The sequence below is a fragment of the Pygocentrus nattereri genome, chromosome 3 (genome assembly GCF_015220715.1).
Source record: "Pygocentrus nattereri isolate fPygNat1 chromosome 3, fPygNat1.pri, whole genome shotgun sequence".
Taxonomy (NCBI): Eukaryota; Metazoa; Chordata; class Actinopteri; order Characiformes; family Serrasalmidae; genus Pygocentrus; species Pygocentrus nattereri.
Window position 1 is genome coordinate 40,559,956 of NC_051213.1, and position 20,112 is coordinate 40,580,067.

Sequence of the window (20,112 nt, forward strand, 5' to 3'; positions counted from 1 at the left end):
GCACAGGAAACTGACATTGGAAAAGGCCCCCTTTAATGCAAAATCATGATTTCCCTGATTCCCTGATCACGGAGTCCTTTGTAGTATTTGATGCGAGAACATACAACACAAGGTTTGCAGTAAAACACCTTTATACAATATACAGCCTTATGGCCCATTATAACATACAAGGTTCCCAGAGTTTTTGGAAAACTTTGGACAGCTGCTACACTTCTACCTTCTCTATTTATACACAAAACCTACCTTATTTTAGTAGCCATGGCGCTCAGTTTTGGTCTCAGCGGATCCAGATTGATTTATGAATGGTTATATTTCTGGTTTGTATAGAGACTTTTTCTTCTGGCAAGTAATGCAAAATCAGGGATGACCACCTGAGAATTCATGAGTGCAATAAATTGCACTATGAATGGTTAGTTACTTAAATTAAATGCTGTTCACAAATTGCGTGTAGGAAAAATATTTATTTCGTGACTTTTTAAAACAATTTTAGCTTGAAGGGAAAAGATCAAACTAAGAAACAGTGAAATTTTTCATACACCCTTCCACTCTTCCCAACGTTTAAACACCTTTACCAATAATTCTGGAGGGCACTGTGCGTTTCATTTCTTTGTAAACAAGTGCATGGCAATGTAGTCCCAGTAATGTTTTGTTAGCTTGCAGTATCTCTCAGGAGTTCCATTTTTCATCTTCTTTATTTGAGGCCAATATATTTTGTTTCAAGGGTGCTACATTTTAATTGATCCTAGACATGCAGCATTTTATTTACTGTTTTGTTTATGGTAAATGTGTCGTAGATGCTGATCCCCCACCGGAAAAGCTAACGTGATCTGCTAAGGCACTATTTTTAAGTGAAAACTGCATTCTATTCTCCTCCATTCAGCCATGCTCTTACTGACTAGAAAATGATGGCATGATTTCTCTCTTACTGTTAACACAGAAATGCTAATTAAACGAATCCACTGGCTCACAAAGCAGTTCTCTCCTCAATCATGCTCAGCCATCCTATGTTGTTTTCAACAAAGACAACGGAGATGGTCCTGTGATGCTGAAAATATGGCACTGAGCTGCTGAAAGTACTTTCAAATATTCTTTTCTTATCAGCATCTTTGAGAAAGCTTTTCAATAATAAACTTCGGCAAAATACTTCGGCAAAGACACAGTTTGTTCAGGAGAAAATTAATATAATTAAAATACACTGACACATAAAACCAATCATAATCTACAAATATTAAAAATGAAACGGGGGTGCTGAGACAATGTGACTGGCTTGACTGCTGACAACCAAAAAAAAGCTGTATTTAAGTGTCAGCTTGCACTCTACATCAATACAAGAGACAACTGTGAATAGTCAGCATAAAATGATCTCTATTGCTGTCAATGCCATGCATATAAATCTCAGTAAAGTCCAATGTGAATACACTGCATAAGGAAAACAGGCTCTGAAAACCACTGAAATGCTGAAATGATATTAAAGGGAGAACCAAACTTAAGGACCAAATGTACTAAAGCATTCAGCATGTGTAAAAATGTTATGCTGGGGCAACATACCTAAGCATGTCAATAATTGCTTCAGGCATGTCATTTTTCCAATTTATAGTCATGTAATGTGATAATAAGTTTCATTTGCAAACACTTATAACAGATGCTTAAATGCTTGGATAAATCTAGCCCCAAAAGATAAATTATATTTTTCAACCTGAGATTAAAAAGAAGTTGTAAGGGTGCCTCAAGAGAGAGGCATTGCTTGCAGTAGTAAAGTCCATGTACTCTTTCTCTCTGTGTTCAAAGAGAAGAAGCAAATACTGATTTCATAACTGTGCTCTAGACATGATGGCTTCTGCTAGAAAGTCCTAAGATAGGTTTCACACTAAACCTGAGAGAACAGCATACATGTCTTTCACCAAACAAAACAATAGCTATATGCTACTGTGAAGTGTTATTCAATGCAAATTTCCAAGTCAATTGGTCTTGCTGGGTTTGACGTGATAATTGCATAAATGCATTTTCTGCCTTCTGAAGAGAGGACACATATTGATTATAAAAAACAAAACAAAAAAAAAACACAACAACAATAAAATGAAATTTTTTTTTACTTACGTAGCGCATCATACTACTGATCTACGATTAGTTGCTCCTCTCTGTGTATGACTATATCCACTGGGATATGAAATCAAAGAACTGATCTTAGATCAAAAGTTTTATTTAAGAAATTAAATAGGGGTCCATGTCTCTTAACAGTAAAAGCCTGTAAAATCATCCTAGGGTGCAGCTCTTTTCACCTTTTTGGCTCCATTTGACATTTGGATTTAATACTGGCTTGATCGAAACCGTTCTTCTTCAACTTGATACATGTCGGGGGGACTCTTAAGGGAGTGTTTTGTCTGTTTATGGCAGTTGTCAGGTCAAGCGTGTCCCACTGACGAAGTTATATACCAGAAACTGTGAGGTTCCACAGTAATGAGTGGCAAAAAGCTTGCCATCTGGCGTGGGGTCGGAGAAAGCAATCTCATCTTTGCTCAAATGCGACCCATAGATGAAATTGTTCCTGAAATGATGAGGGGGGAAAAGGAGTTAGTTGAAAAAATGAAATCAGGTTCTATTATTTCTTTAGTAACAGGTATTACACTGTCCACAAAAAAGTCAATAGGTTCAGGTTAATGATGCGCATTATCTAGTGGCTTATTATCTAGTACATAATTATTTCCATTAAAGAGACACAGCATTGCAGTCATAAATCTACATGAGATTTGTTCATGCGGAAAGTCTCAGATTTTACAGATTAGTACAGCGTAGTATTAGTGAAAGTGTCAAAGTTCAGTTCTGTGTCCCTCTTTGAAAGTGTGTAATATCCTTCCTGTCAGGAGGCTGGTTGAGCAAGATAGTTAACACTTTTGTGCTATTCAGAGACTAATTTTGACTTTAGTCACTTTATCTGGACTACTGTACATAACAGTACTTAATCTGTGACCTTTATTTTCACCACCAGGATAAAAGGGAAAAAAAAAAGGAAAATTCAGTACAGTACCAGAATAAAAGAACAAAAATACAATACTTCAGCTTATTTTACATTAAATTATTGTATGTTAAATTACATTAAATTACATTAATCAATAATCAAACGATTATGCATGCTGTACTCCACCATTAACAACTCAATTATTAATAATTTCTCTATGTATAAACTATAAATTAAAATACAAGAGCTACAACATTAATAGTTTTTTTTTGCCAATAGGTTGTTTCAAAGTACAAGCAAATTCCAAGGTTATTTTTTATTAGTCCAGATAAATCTGCAGTCAAATGAGTGCACTGCAAAACTGAAAAAGACAGTTACTGCTTACTAATCAGTCTATGCAAGTATGTAGCCATTAGCCAGTCCAGCCAAAGAAGGATTGCGCCAGTCTCTTATGTCACAAGAGCCTTCCTTGGAAAGTATCTATGTACTGAATTTTGGCACATGACATTAAGTTCCTTTACAGACACACTTGCGGGGATTAACCAAGTAAGCCCAAACCATGCCAACTGTAAGAGGACAATCCACTAAACCTCTAGCTGTTATGTCATGATTACTTCTATCTGACAAAAGTTGTAATACTTTGAGTTTACCTGAGGCACTCAATCATTCGTGAGGCAATGCCTCTCCGCCTCATCATGCTGAAGACCCAAATGCGACTGATCCCGCAGACAGCTGGCTCTGGAACGGTAGAGCAACACCAGGCTCTCTGCCGCTCAAACATAACCTTCTCCCCTTCAGAGCCCTCCGGCAGTGGTTCCTCTATCACCCTGTAGCCCTATATGTATAAATCAAAAATAAAGAATTACAAAGACTAAAATTAAAAACAAAAGAACTAGTTATAGTCAACAAAACAAATCAGTAGCTCTTATGCTACTATTAAAATTATTCAAGCATAATATATTTTTAAACTTTCAATGCCTCAGAATAAACTAATTAATTAATTCATTTTAAAAATCCAGCTGACCTCCTGAATGTGCTCAGCAATAAGGCACCCAGCCACCTTCTTGTCATTTGAAATGAAGAGGAAGGTCTTGGTCTGGGATTGGACCTTTGTCTGCACATGCTGAAAGCCCAAGTCATTGTCCACTATTTCTCTAATCTCCTCCACCTCAAAGCAAAAAGAAACAAAAATTAAACATGCCCAAGGGAAAGGACAACAGAGGACAACAATTTACTGTAGCTGTTATTTAGCACCAGATATTCAAATAGTAGAACAATTAGCAAACAAACAAGCACTTTTTAACAATGCACAATTATATTGAAATCATATTGGTATTATTGGAATCAGATTCATGTTTACATTTGACTGGTTTTTAGATTTCAAACCAATACCTGATGATGCATTTATTGCACTCTGATAGATAACTAGACAAATATATTTAAAATTCATAAATTTTACTGCATTTGTAACTCTATACAAATCAAGTTTTATTGATCAACAATTCTACTCCAAGTAGTTTTAGTCTCCATTTCTACATTTTTATAAATGAGCATTGGCAGATATGTTTTTTTTTTTTTTTTGAAATCCCAAAATTCCATATTGGTGCATTCCTAGACCTTTTCTCCATACGCCTGCAGTGATGTTCATTTTAACACGCAGTATATCACTGCTGTTGTAAACAAAAAAAAAAAATCTATTTCTGAAATTGTAACTTTACTAGAAAAATAAATTCTTAACTTTTAATGTAAAGTTAAAGTAATGAGATTTTACTCCAAGTCACTTTTAAGCATTGATCTATTCATCATTTTTGGGTGAGCAGTACCTTTTTCAGTGCATACTTGGGATCATCTGGCAGAACAAGTATAATCTTGCCATCTGGGTACTCTCCTAAAATCCTCTCTTTCTTCCATCCCTGTAACAGATTTGAAGTAGGAATGGGCATTATTGCAAAAATACAATATCATAATACTTGGACACTTTTTTAATTATACAAAATATGCACCACAATATTTAATGTTCTTTAAGTACTCAAAATATTCACAATAAAACAGTCACCCCTGATTTGATGTTTCACTGATACCACATTTGTGCAAGAACAACGGGGAGCTAATATAGCTAATATGCAAGGTACCTCCAACTACAACCTAAATTAAGCATTAGCTTTCCCAAACTATCAGTGAACAAATAAAATTCCTAACCTGAGGTAGTATGTGAACAGGACACATTTTCTGCACATAAACTAAAATTTGTGCATGAAGTTATATACATATATGAAGTAATATTACCAAGAACATCATAAACAGTTCACATGGCATGAGAGATGTTCCAATTACAAAGATGAAAGTGTCCATGAAATAAAGTTCCATGCGTGACAGGAATGCAAAGTACACAAGTAAAACTGTCTACATACTTGACAACCTCAAAGACTCTTCTTACAGGATATGACAATATTTGCCAAGATGTCAATTTGAAGGTGATATAATACTGCTTTCAAGTTCCTGCTTAGGACTTCAGAGGTCTTAAGAACACAACATGTGCTCAATTGATTTTGGTTGGAAATAAGTGCTGGGAATAATGTTTTTTTGTTTATTTATTTTTTTGTCATCAGAGATTAAATTTATTTAGCATTATTGTATCATGAAATACAGAGTAGGTGTACTTGCATACTGATTTTTTTCATATGTGTATGATTTTAGCCCACAAGCTGCTGAATAATTAAAACATACCCAGTTTACAATATAACTGTCAGCAGCTATCATTTTTGTTGGCATGCGCTCATCTTGGAAAATCTGGGCTCACTGAAAAATCTGACACTGTGGTGGCGTGCTTATCTTGTAACAAAATATTTCAGACATGATCTGAAGGAAGCATAACCTATAATTAGTTCTACACTTCACTTTACACACACACATTTTCTAAGCCGCTGCTCCCTCAGGGGTGACTTCAATTTATAATGCATAAAATCCACTGTAATCTTCATAAAGGAATGTGTAGTCAGTAACAAGTTGCTGACAGGGCAGATTCAGGTGGGACTAAAATAACAGAGATCCTCTAGTAGGTAATGTCTCCTGCGGAAAAAAAAAAAGAGAACAGTTGTAATTTCCAGCAAGTTAAACAAAAAACATACCACATATTTGACAGCACTGATGAACTGGTTGTGGAAGAGCAGGTGCTGGGCTTCATCTTCTGTGGATGGTGAGTACAACATCCCACACACATTACAAGTCACTGCTCCAAACGCACTCTGACTTTTGTCCTGCAATGTGTAAGGTCAAACATATCAAATCAAACTGTGTGTATGTGTGTATATATATATATATATATATATATATATATATATATATATATATATATATATATATATATATATATATATATATATAGTCATTCATTCATTTTCTAAGCCGCTTCTCCCTCAGGGTCGCTGGAGCCTATCCCAGCAGTCATCGGCAGGATACACCCTGGGCAAATCGCCAGTCCATCGCAGACATATACATTTAATTACACACCCTATATTGCCAAAAGTGTTTGCTCGTCTGCTTTCACATGCATATGAAATTGAGTGAGAGCCCATTCTTAATCCATAGGGTTTAATATGAAGTCAGCCCACCCCTTGCAGCTATAACAGCTTCAGCTTTTATGAGAAGGCTTTCCACAAGGGCTAGGAGTGTGTTTCTGGATATTTTTGACCTTTGTTGTGAGGTTAGACACCTCACAACACCACATCATAATGCCCCCTCCACCAAACATTACACTTGGCACAACGCAGTTAGACCATTCTCCTGGTAAGCGCCAAGCCCAGTCTCATCTATCGGACTGCCAGATAGAGAAGCGTGATGTGTCACTCCAGAGAACACGTTTCCACTGCTGTAGAGTCCAGTGACGGCATACTTTACACCACTGCATTCAATTCTCTGCATTGTGCTTGGTAATGTCAGACTTGGAAACTCATTCCATGAAGCTCTCTACGCAATGTTCTTGAGCTAATCTGAAAGCCACATGAAGTTTGGAGGTCTGTAACATTCGACTGCAGAACATTGGAGACCTCTGCGCACTATGTGCCTCAGCATCTGCTGACCCCGCTCTGTCATTTTACATGGCCTACCACTTTGTGGCTGAGTTGCTGTCGTTCCCAATCGCTTCCACCTTTGTTATAATACCACTGACAGTTGACTGTGGAATATTTAGTAGCGAGGAAATTTCATGACTGGCCTTGTTGCATAGGTGGCGTCCTACCACGGTACCATGCTGGAATTCACTGAGCTCCTGAGAGTGACCCATTCTTTCATAAATGTTTGTAGAAGCAGTCTGCATGCCTAAGTGCTTGGTTTTATACAACCCCAATTACAATGAAGTTGGGACATTGTGTAAAACAAATAAAAACAGAATATGATGATTTGCAAATCCTTTTCAACCTATATTCAATTGAATACACTACAAAGATATTTAATGTTCAAATGGATAAACTGTATTGTTTTTTGCAAATATTCACTCATTTTGAATTTGATGCCTGCAACACGTTCCAATGAAGTTGGGACACTGGCAACAAATTACTGGAAAAGTTGAGGAATGCTCAAAAAACACCTGTTTGGAACATTCCACAGGTGAACAGGTTAATTAGAAACAGGTGAGTGTCATGATTGGGTATAAAAGGAGCGTCCCTTAAAGGGAGCATCCACTTTGTGAACAACTGCGTGAGCAAATAGTCCTACAGTTTAAGAACAACATTTCTCAAAGTGCAATTGCAGGGAATTTAGGGATTTCATCATCTACAGTCCATAATATCATCAAAAGATTCAGAGAATCTGGAGAAATCTCTGCAAGTAAGCGGCAAGGCAGAAAACCAACATTGAATGCCCATGACCTTCGATCCCTCAGGCAGCACTGCATTAAAAACCCACATCATTCTGTAACAGATATTACCACATGGGTTCAGGAACACTTCAGAAAACCTTTGTCAGTGAACACAGTTCATTGCTCCATCTACAAGTGCAAGTTAAAACTCTACCATGCAAAGCGAAAGCCATATATCAACAACACCCAGAAACAGTGCCAGCTTCTCTGGGCCCGAGCTCATCTGAGATGGACTGACGCAAAGTGTAAAAGTGTCCTCTGGTCTGACGAGTCCACGTTTCAAATTGTTTTTGGAAATCATGGACGTCGTGTCCTCCGGGCCAAAGAGGAAAAGGACTGTCTGGATTGTTATCAGCGCAAAGTTGAAAAGCCAGCATCTCTGATGGTATGGGGGTGTGTAAGTGCCCATGGCATGGATAACTTGCATATCTGTGAAGGCACCATTAATGCTGAAAGGTACATACAGGTTTTGGAGCAACATATGCTGCAATCCAAGCAACGTCGTTTTCAGGGATGTCCTGCTTATTTCAGCAAGACAATGCCAAGCCACATTCTGCATGTGTTACAACAGCGTGGCTTTGTAGTAAAAGAGTGCGGGTACTAAACTGGCCTGCCTGCAGTCCAGACCTGTCTCCCATTGAAACTGTGTGGCACGTTATAAAGCGCAAAATACGACAATGGAGACAATGGAGACTGTTGAGCAACTGAAGTTGTACATCAAGCAGGAATGGGAAAGAATTGCACCTACAAAGCTTCAACAATTAGTGTCCTCAGTTCCCAAATGCTTACTGAGTGTTGTTTTTTTTTTTTTTTTTTTTGAACAATATGTTTATTACAATTTTTCAAAAGTGTTATGTACAACTAGACAGGTAAACAACAGAAAAAATTATACATTATGCTTAAGAAAAAGGAATGACAAGAAGATTTAAAATGTGAAAACGCACACAAAAACAAAACAGACAGGGCGTACAAACTAAGGCAATGACTTATCTTCACTAGTGCAAAGCCAGCATTAACAGAAAAAAAATTTTAAAAAAAGGAAAGAGGCGGTTAGCCTATCACATTGTTTCAAGGTCTCCATCAAACTCTTCGAGATGGTCCAAGAATGGCCGCCATATCTTATAAAATTCTCTGAGATTATTAGACAGATTGTACCTGATTTTCTCCATGTGCAATAGAGATGTGAGCTCAGATAGCCACATCTTGAAAAGGGGCACTGCCTCTGACTTCCAAAGCATTAAAATGAGTCTTTTTGCGACAACCATTCCGTACATTATGGTGTGTTGTACACGCTTACTTTGCGGCAACAGAACCATTGAGTACCCAAAAAGTGCCACCTGTGGGTCAGGCTTGAAAACACAATTGTACATCTCAGAGAACCATTGGAATACACTGCACCAAAAGTCATACAGTTTTGGACATGACCAGAAAAGGTGGGCTAAGGTGCCATCTGCAGACTTGCATCTCTGGCACAAAGGGGAGACAGTTGGATATATTTTATGCAGTTTAGTTTTAGAGTAGTGGAGCCTATGCATGACCTTGAACTGAATAAGGTGATGTCTAGTGTTGATGGAGCAATATTGTATTCTACTGAGACCTTCCCCCCAGACAATATCATCAATCTGGATACTCAACTCTTCTTCCCAGGCACTCTTCAAAGACTGGGTGGCACAGTCCACTTGTTCAGAAAATATTTTAACAAAATTTGAAATCAGGTGTCTTGAATCCGGTGGGCCAAGCAAAAGATTATAAATCTTACTTTCCTCAGGAAGAGTTTCAAAATTATGTATGTTTTGGCGTACATAGTTCCTAACTTGCAAGTACCTGAAGAAATGTGTTGCTGGGAGGGAGAACTTATGTTGCAGTTGAGTAAATGAGGCAAAATGCTTATTAAGGTACAAATCTTTTAAAGCAACTATGCCTTTTAGTTTCCAACTGTGAAAAGTTGCATCAGACAGTGAGGGTGGAAACGCATGATTATGACACACAGGAGCATAAACAGAGGTACCAGGTAGTTCACAACACTTCTTAATTTGCTGCCATATTCTCAAACAGTTGCGAATTATTTGGTTATTCACTTTTAAGTTGAGAAGACTAGGTGTTGAGAAAAGAAGAGCTGGGAGTGAAGTGTTTTTAACACCAGCCTTTTCAATGGCCACCCAGGCTGGAGTTTCTGCTGAGACACCAGGATTGTAACCTTCAACCCAATAAGCAAGAGGTCTAAGGTTTGCTGCCCAGTAATAGTGCTGAAAGCATGGCAGTCCAAATCCACCCTTTTCTCTTGGTTTTTGAAGATGCTTTTTGGATATCCTGTGAGCTTTAAACCCCCATATAAATGGCATGATTATTGAGTCCAACAACTTAAAGAAAGACTTGGTTAAAAAAATTGGAAGATTTTGAAACAGATAAAGAAATCTTGCCAGCGAAACCATCTTTATAGCATTTATACGGCCCACCATTGAAAGGGGAAGAGTGCGCCACCTTCCAATATCTACTTTTAGTTTTTCCACATTTTCACCGAAATTCAATTTAAAAATTAATTTTGGGTCTTTTGGAAGGGTTAGTCCAAGGTACTTCAACTTGTCTGTAACTTTAAATGGGAGTCTATGCAAAAATTCTGGTTTGGGATTTTTCCCAAGAGGCATGAACTCACTTTTTTGCCAATTGATTGTGTACCCAGAAATGTACCCAAATGACTTAATAAGATCTAACAGAATAGGAGTGGATAATTCGGGCTGTGACATGAAGATTACCACATCATCAGCATATAAAGACAGATGGTGGTCCACACCTCCTAAATGGATGGGGTTGAGAGTTTCATGCTGTCTAATACGGATTGCAAGGGGTTCAATACATATTGCGAAGAGGAGTGGGCTAAGGGGACACCCCTGACACGTCCCACGCTGCAGACGAAATGAGGTGGACCTATCTCGATTTGTAAGGATGGAAGAGGATGGTGTCGCATACAAAATTTGAATCCAAGAGATAAAACGGTGACCAAATCCAAATTCTTCCAGGACCCTAAACATGTATGGCATTTCTATTTGGTCAAATGCCTTCTCGGCATCTAGGCACAAAACCGCTACCTCCTGGTCATTCTTATAGTTATGGTACATTATATTCATTAATCTTCGCACATTAAAGAATGAAAACCTGCCTGGAATAAAACCTGTTTGGTCTTTATGAATAATGGAGGTGATATGTTTATTTAATCTATTTGCCATTAATTTTGTGAAAATTTTTAAATCAGAGTTCAATAATGAAATTGGGCGGTAAGATGAGGGTTCAGTCTCATCTCTCCCCTCCTTTAGAATAAGTGAGATGTTAGCGTCATATAAGGAGTTAGGAAATTTTTGGTTATCAAATGAATGCTTAAACATCCTAAGCAAGAGTGGAGTTAATTGTTTGTGGAATGTCTTGTACCACTCCATGCCAAATCCATCCGGCCCAGAACTTTTCCCATTGGGGAAAGATTTTATTGCCTCTAGGATTTCCTCAGCTGTGATATCAGCATTAAGCGCTTCACATGCCTCATCACTTAATTTGGGGAGGTTCAAGTCCTCCAGCCATGTAGAAGTGTCACCTGTCGCTTTGGATGTGTACAGTTGTTCATAATATTCCCTGAAGCGCTTATTTATATCCAAAGAGTTAAACAGTCCCCTCAACTGTCGCGCCAGAAGTTTCTGGGGTTTGTCTCCCAGTTCAAATTGTTTTTGTTTCAATTTAAATAGTTGGTTCTGTACCTGGGCAGACAATATGTCATTATATTCATATTTAAGTTTAATTATGTTCTGTAAGGTGACTGAGTTAGGAGATGATTTATAAATTGTGTCTAGTAGTGTTAAATATTTTTCAATTTCTATCAAACGGTGTTTCTTTTCTTTTCTCATGGAGTTTTCAAAAGAAATAATGTGCCCTCTAATCACAGCCTTGAAAGCTTCCCATAAAGTTGAGTCTGTAACCTCATGGTTATCATTTGTTTCCAAAAATTCAGATATTTTAGAAGAGATAGTCTGGGAAAAATAGGGGTCAGAGAGAAGTGAAGGATGGAAGCACCAACTATACTGTCGTTTCATATGATTGAGGTCAAGTACCAATGATGTTGGGGAATGATCTGAAATTAGTATATTGTGATATTTGGTGGAGATCACATTTGATATCAGGTTTGAATCAAGCAGGAAATAGTCAATTCTAGAGTAAGATTTGTGCCGCTGTGAGAAAAAAGAATAATCCCTATCTGTAGGGTGCTGAAGTCTCCATATATCAACTAGATGAGTAGATAACATCAAATTGTTTACAGTTGCTGAAGCAGCAGAAGGTAACTGAGTTGGTTGGGAAGATCTGTCCAGATAATTATCAATCACACAGTTGAAATCACCCCCAACAATTACATTTGTGTCTGAGAGATTAGGCAGCAAATCAAAGACCTTGCTAAAGAAATTTGGGTTGTCAAAGTTGGGACCGTATATATTTAAAAGTGTAACATGGTGTGTGTAAATGTGTCCTGTCACCAAGAGAAATCTACCATTAGGGTCACAAATAGTGGAAACATGCCTAAATGGAATACTTTTACTAATTAGGATGGCCACTCCACGAGCTTTACTAGAAAATGTGGACTGAAAAATTTGATTGACCCATCTACACTTAAGCAAATTTGCTCTAGTTGGCTTTATATGAGTTTCCTGCAGAAACACAATGTCTGCAGCTAAGGACTTTAAATGAGCAAACACTTTTGCTCTTTTAATGGCATGCCCCAATCCACGAACATTCCAACTAGTAAAAGTAATCCCGGTGCCACCACCTCTTAAAGTAGAGCTATGCACGTCTAAACACAGTAAAATGTACAAGTGACGCCCTTAAACACTGAACACAACATAAAAACGAACTATGTAAAAAACACACAAGTATACACCCCCTCCCCCCGTTCCACTTTCCCAAACAAAGTGAAAACACGTTCCCTTCAAATAAACACCGAGGCTGCCGGGCCATTGCAAATAAAAGTTTAGCGTAAGTAAAGAGCCCCAAGCCCTCTCTCCAAAAAAACAATGATCTAATAGCGTCCATTAGGAGAAAAGAAAAAAAATATTGTCCCGACCTGTAATTGTAAAAGGCTACATACCAGAAAATGTATCAATTCAAAGCGTGAACTGCACATACACTCAAGCCAATGTCATTGCAAACTGCTCGGCTTCTTGCGGTGTGGAGAAAACTTGCTCTGATGTACCCACTGTGACCCTGAGCCGGGCTGGGTAGCGAAAACCGACCTTGGCGCCAGCTAGCTTCAGCCTGTCACGAACTCCTTCAAACGCCTGGCGTTGCTTGATCACCTCCGCAGGATAATCGGGGAAAATATGAATTGCCCTCCCGTTGTATGTCAAAGGAAACTGTTGATGAGATAGTCGCAGTATTTTCTCCTTGACTTGGAAATGGTGGATCTTGGCTATCATGACGCGCGGCCGTGCCTCGCTGTCCTCGTTAGATCTATTCCCCAAGCGATGCGCACGATCCACCACAACAGGCTTTGGAAAATTACTGGCGCCTAACAGTTCAGAGATAAACTTCTCCAAAAAATCCACAGGGCGCACTCCCTCGATTTTCTCAGGTAGGCCTACAATTTTAATATTTTGACGTCTAGAGCGAGCTTCCAGATCGATTACTTTGGCGTGCGATGCGCGGTTTTCTTTCTGCAATTCCATGCAAGTTTGTTCAACTTTTGTGATGCGAATGTCTTGACTGGAATTAGCCTCCTCGATTGTGGCTACTCTTTGACCAAGACTCACCAAAGATGCTTGAGTGGATGCCAAGGTTGCCTCTAATGCATCAAATCTGTCAGTCATCGTTTTGTTCATGCTCTGTATTGCCAAAAGTATGCTGCTAGCGTCTGCAACAGTATCTCCGGAGTCCGCGAGGCCCTCGGCGCCCACTAGCTCTGGTGAAGCACGGGTTGCCGACTCAACTTTATCCTGCTTTCCAGGTTCTGCCTTCGATTTTCCCATCCTATTTCTCTTAATAATCGCTTAAATCAACAAAAGGGTCGGGTAAACTGACAAATTTTTGATTAAATATCCAATTATATTATGATATGGAGAGGAGCTCAGAAAAACGTGTCTACTCCATCTGGTGCTCACTAGCGCCCCCCTACTGAGTGTTGTTAAAAGGAAAGGTGATATAACACAGTGGTAAACATGCCCCTGTCCCAACTTCTTTGGAACGTGTTGCAAGCCTCAAATTCAAAATGAGTGAATATTTGCAAAAAACAATACAGTTTATCCGTTTGAACATTAAATATCTTGTCTTTGTAGTGTATTCAATTGAATATAAGTTGAAAAGGATTTGCAAATCATCGTATTCCGTTTTTATTTATGTTTACACAATGTCCCAACTTCATTGGAATTGGGGTTGTACACCTGTGGCCATGGAAGTGATTGGAACACCTGAATTCAATGATTCGATGAGCGAGTGAATACTTTTGGAAATACAGTGTGTGTGTGTATATATATATATATATATATATATATATATATATATATATATATATATATATATATAAATACTTTTTTTTGTGGAGTTCTTCATGAAATTATACTCACAGTACTGGTTTGCTCTCCTTCTGTACTTGCTGTTTTTACATTGTTCTTGCACTCTTTCTGAAGCTCTGCGTCTGACCCAGTGCCACAGCTACTGCTTAAATTAAAATACAAACACATTGCATAATAAGGCCCTGGCATACAACTACAAACTAAATATTTTCAGTGTACATACACATACAGGTACACACACACACACAAAATATATATATATATATATATATATATATATATATATATATATATATATATATATATATATATATATATATATATATATATATATATAAAGAGAAAGAGAAAAAATAAAGAGAACACTTAAACAACACAATATAACTCCAAGTAAATCAAACTTCTGTGAAATCAAACTGTCCACTTAGGAAGCAACACTGATTAACAATCAATTTCACATGCTGTTGTGCAAATAGAATAGACAACAGGTGGAAATTATTGGCAAATAGCAATAAAGGAGTGGTTCTGCAGGTGGGGACCACAAACCACTTCTCAGTACCTATGCTTTCTGGCTGATGTTTTGGTCACTTTTGAATGTTGGTGGTGCTTTCACACTCGTGGTAGCATGAGACGGACTCTACAACCCACACAAGTGGCTCAGGTAGTGCAGCTCATTCAGAATGGCACATCAATGCGAGATGTGGTAAGAAGGTTCACTGTGTCTGTCAGCGTAGTGTCCAGAGGCTGGAGGCGCTACCAGGAGACAGGCCAGTACACCAGGAGACGTGGAGGAGGCCGTAGGAGGGCAACAACCCAGCAGCAAGACCGCTACCTCCGCCTTTGTGCAAGGAGGAACAGGAGGAGCACTGCCAGAGCCCAGCAAAATGACCTCCAGCAGGCCACAAATGTGCATGTGTCTGCACAAATGGTTAGAAACCGACTCCAGGAGGATGGTACGAGGGCCTGACGTCCACAGATGGGGGTTGTGCTCACAGCCCAACAATGTGCAGGACGCTTGGCATTTGCCAGAGAACACCAGGATTGGCAAATTTGCCACTGGTGTCCTGTGCTCTTCACAGATGAAAGCAGGTTCATACTGAGCACATGTGACAGACGTGACAGAGTCTGGAGACGCCATGGAGAGCGATCTGCTGCCTGCAACATCCTTCAGCATGACCAGTTTGGCAGTGGGTCGGTAATGGTGTGGGGTGGCATTTCTTTGGAGGGCCGCACAGCCCTCCATGTTCTCGCCAGAGGTAGCCTGACTGCCATTAGGTACCGAGATGAGATCCTCAGACCCCTTGTGAGACCATATGCTGGTGCGGTTGGCCCTGGGTTCCTCCTAATGCAGGACAATGCTAAACCTCATGTGGCTGGAGTGTGTCAGCAGTTCCTGCAAGATGAAGGCATTGAAGCTATTCAATCCAGCCCGTTCCCCAGACCTGAATCTGATTGAGCACATCTGGGACATCATGTCTCGCTCCATCCACCAACGCCACGTTGTCTAGGAGCACCACAGACTGTCCAGGAGTTGGCGGATGCTTTAGTCCAGGTCTGGGAGGAGATCCCTCAGGAGACCATCCGCCACCTCATAAGGAGCGTTGTAGGGAGGTCATACAGGCACACACAATACTGAGCCTCATTTTGACTTGTTTTAAGGACGTCACATCAAAGTTGGATCAGCCTGTAGTGTGTTTTTCCACTTTAATTTTGTGAGTGACTCCAAATCCAGGCCTCCATTGGTTAATAAATTTGATTTCCATTGATGATTTTTGTGTGATTTTGTTGTCAGCACATTCAACTTTGTACAGAACAAAGTATTCAATGAGAATATTTCATTCATTCAGATCTAGGATGTGTTATTTGAGTATTTTTTTGAGCAGTATGTGTGTGTGTGTGTGTGTGTGTGTGTGTGTGTGTGTGTGTGTGTGTGTGTGTGTGAGTGAGTGTGTATATATATATATTCATTACCTGTTTGCAAGTTGTGAATCTTCTGTTGATGTCCTATGAGTATGTTCTTGCTGGGTGGAGGATTTCGGGATGCTGGCTGGAGATATTATTCAAGAGTAAACATTAAATATACAAAAATAAATAAAACATTATTTATATATATATATATATATATATATATATATATATATATATATATATATATATATATATATATATATACACACACACACACACACACACACACACATTCAGTGTGTCATCAAATTTTGATTTTTCTGTCTCAAAAATCAGTTCATTTGTGTGACAAGTTACCAGCCTGTGAATACTGAGAAGCACACACCTGGGACAGTAAGATCAAAGTCTTCTAAGAAGGTTCAAACTAACAATTTCAACTACACAAGATGAAGCTTACCTGCAGGGGATGGGACGCCTGCATTTTTTGCCAAAGGTTTAGAGATATCTTCAGCTATGGCTAAGGGACAAACTGTTCTCCCCTGTGAAGTAATGATAAACAAAATTCACTGGTGACATGTCATGTGGAACAAAGGTGCTAAATTGTTAATTTTTTTTTTTTTTTTACTGATTTTTGCTTTTGATACTGAAGTTAAACTAACCCTATCAGGTTCATATGGCTACCAATTTGATTTGTTCTTGGTCAGTACACATAACTTCAAGCATAACATTTGTGACAGTCTACTTTGCAATGCTTTTGTTAGGGTTGCATGATACGGGCAAAATACTAGCATCATGATTTTACTGCTACATGCTACAAGTTATAGGATGATATGCCTTGCAACATATTCAAGTACACTCATCTGGAACTGCGATTAAGATATTCACAGCATACAGTAAAAAAGCACTCTGATCAAACAGCTCATTACGCATACTGCAAGAATGATTAGCAAAGTATTGTGCAGCCCTAGAACAAATGAATGACAAAAATATTGAAGCAGTTAAAACATAGTCCAACATATGATATGGGTACATCTGTTGATGTGTTTACCTCTTGTTTGATAGCAGCTGGATGGCTAGTCTCTTCCTCTGGTTCATCCAGTTCAAAGTCATCTGCTGAGTACTTTGGTCTGGGGTTGTACGGCTTATACTCTACAGCAGGCTTAGGCTTTGAACTGGTAATACCGTTGGGCATGGGCGGTGCCATAGCAGGAAGAACCCTCCTGCGTTCACTTGACCCCACCTTGGATACACTCTCTAGAGTAGATGGCAGAGCAGTAGGAGAGCTAACATCACTGGTTGGTACCAAATCAGGTAACAAAGGCTGCGGGGAGTCTTCTGCACTGTCTTGACTGGCCTGATCGGACTTGAGCTTCTTAACGCGGGTCCATGTCAGCTTGTCCCGCTGCAGCTCAACCTGCCGCAGTCTCTGGAAACGGGACAGCTTCTTTTTCTCTTGGGTTTTGAGGGGAACAGACACATGGCTGAGGAAGAACCGTTTCTTGGGTGTGTTCTCTTGTACCTTATGGTCAGAGGTACTGCCTGTTGGGGTTTCAAAGGGAGGCAGGTCGCTGGAAACAGTGGGAACTGGCACATCTTCCACTTCATTTTTGGTCTGGCTGTTGTCATCAGACTGAGCCCCTTCTTCTTTCATCTCTTCTGCTGCTGCAGCATCAGATGCAATGTCATCTGCAATTTCATCTGCAATTTCCTCACACAGAGCCAAGAGGTTCAACTGCTTGGGGGGTGGTCTCTTAGCAGCAGCTGCCCTCTCCTCAGCCAGTGCTGCCAGGCGGGCTTTGGTTCTGGCCTGAGGATTCATTGCTTGCTTCTTTGGAGGTTCAGCGCTGGCCTGTGCAGGGGAACCTTGTGTGGAGTCTTTTGTGCCGTCCTGCGGCAATGAAGGGGTAGAAGTGTTCTCCTTGCACACCACAGCTTTGCTGGTTTCCTTTAGTGCAATTGACTCCTGCAGGTCTTGGGGTGGTTGGTTGTTATTGTCTGAGGCACCAAGGTCACTGACTACTTCCTCCACTGTTTCAATCTCAACCACACAGTGTTCAGTTTCAATATCATCCACCTTCATACAAGTCTCTGAGGCCAGAGAGCAGTCTGGAGTATAAGAGATTTCTGTATTCTGAACAGCTTCCTGCAGAGAACATGTATTCACCACCTCAACCTCATCCATATCAGAGATATTTTTACCATTAAAGCTAGTCTCTTGAATAACTTTAAAAAGTGCTTGTAGAGGTGGTGGAGACTTTCTCATCACACTTACCTTGGCATCTAAAGTTACAGTGATTTTCTCAATGGGATCAGGGCAAAGTTCTTTTTGTTCATCAAGTGATATTTTGCTTGCCATTTTAGTCTCAGAGGCTTGACTCTCTTGCATCACTGAATGGCACAAGGCAGGGCCTTGGTCATTCAGACCAGTGATTCCTGCAACTCTGTTTCTGTCTGGCATTGTTATCTCTTCACTTTGTAAATCAGAAGGTCGACCATAACTGTGCTCTATTAGCACGGGGTACTGGGCTGCGGACAGTGTGCTAACTTTTTCTGGAGGAGGAGATGGGCATTTACCTCTCTTCACTCTTCTAGAGTATTTCTTACTACCTTTTTTCAGGACAGGCAAATTTGGACCCAATCTGTCTCCAGCTGTCTCAGAAACTTTAGCAGCAGATTTGGAGCTCACTTCTTTTGGCGCAGCAGATGTATTCGATGCTTTCTGCTTTTGTCTACCAGTCGGTTTCTTTGGCGCTGTTTTCAGTCTAGAAGACCGACGAGGTTCCTTCTCTTCCCTCAGCTTCAGCAGGGGCTTTTTCTTTTTAGACTGAATCAAACCTTTCCTCTGTGGCGCTCCTGCCCTTAAAGACCTCTGTGTCATCTGAGTTGTTTGACTAGGTTTATCAGATGCTGCAGGACTATGATCCACCCTTTTCTTCTTAACTTGAGGTTCAGAAGATTGCATTTTTCTTTTGGAAAATGGCATTCTAAATAAAAAAAATACAGAAATACATTAATAAATGAGCATACATTGGATTCTTATGTTTTCTTGCCTTTCACTAGTTAACTGACATTGGTATAGCAAGAGAAAGAAAGCAAAAATGCACAACAGACCAATAACCACACAAGATTTTTTTTTTTTTTTTTGCATTCTGTGCAATAATATAAAAATCACACAAAATATCAAGGCCAACATCTTGTAAACAGTTACATTTTGGCAGGTTATAACGAGGTCAAAGAGGATTGTGGTGGCAATTTTTACTTTTTTGATGAGCACATAAACACAATAGTTACATAACGAGACAGACATAACAAGAGGAAATCAGCGTGAGAATTAACTTTTAAATAACTTTGAAAATATTAAGCTAAAACAGGCAGGCAAACTGTCCATAATCAAAAAAGACTTGGCTAGTAGCTAACCTTTCCATTAAAAGCAAAACATGAAGAGGACTGTTTTTCAAGGTGAAAGAAAGCTTACTTGGATTGCCCAAAGCCAGTTTCTCGTTAGTGTATAAAGTGTTTTGCGCCGCAAGGTCTGTTGGCCAAAGCAAAAGCAAGTTTCACAGGTTTATGGGTCTGAAGCGTCCAACGTCGATGGGGATGAGAAAATGTAGTTAGCCAAGTGGCTAACACGCAAATAGCTATTCGAAGGAGAGAGCTTAATTCGAAAATTCCTGCGTGTAAATCAGTGAATTTCTCAAAGATTAATTACACGAATCTCAAACAAACCAGAACAACACGTGTCGCCTAAAACTTACTTATGTGTCTTGGTTCTCAAAAACAGCTGTTCTGCGCTGTGTTAAGTTTACCTTCTCTTCCGGAGCTTCTGTTTTCTTCGTCATCTTCGGCGTGTTTCA

At 39.5% G+C, this 20,112-nt stretch overlaps 1 protein-coding gene across 5 annotated transcripts; it reads right to left on the reverse strand.

Moving 5' to 3' along the window:
- Nucleotides 1-441: 441 nt before the first annotated feature.
- Nucleotides 442-20,109, reverse strand: esco1 (establishment of sister chromatid cohesion N-acetyltransferase 1). Of its 5 annotated transcripts, none has more exons than XM_017715966.2 (11): nucleotides 20,014-20,063; nucleotides 19,734-19,790; nucleotides 17,307-19,242; nucleotides 16,716-16,797; nucleotides 16,322-16,397; nucleotides 14,402-14,495; nucleotides 6,085-6,213; nucleotides 4,780-4,869; nucleotides 3,981-4,124; nucleotides 3,607-3,791; nucleotides 442-2,545 (listed from the first exon to the last, which is right to left on the reverse strand). In XM_017715966.2, the coding sequence occupies exons 3-11, from the start codon at nucleotides 19,239-19,241 to the stop codon at nucleotides 2,398-2,400; spliced, it is 2,883 nt and encodes a 960-aa protein (XP_017571455.1). In that variant the 5' UTR covers nucleotide 19,242; nucleotides 19,734-19,790; nucleotides 20,014-20,063; the 3' UTR covers nucleotides 442-2,397. The 5 variants fall into 5 exon arrangements, with proteins under 5 accessions (XP_017571455.1, XP_017571452.1, XP_017571456.1 ...); XM_017715963.2 differs by having other exon boundaries at nucleotides 19,734-19,896; nucleotides 20,014-20,054; XM_017715967.2 differs by lacking the exons at nucleotides 19,734-19,790; nucleotides 20,014-20,063 and adding an exon at nucleotides 20,065-20,109.
- Between the last annotated feature and the right edge of the window lie 3 nt (nucleotides 20,110-20,112).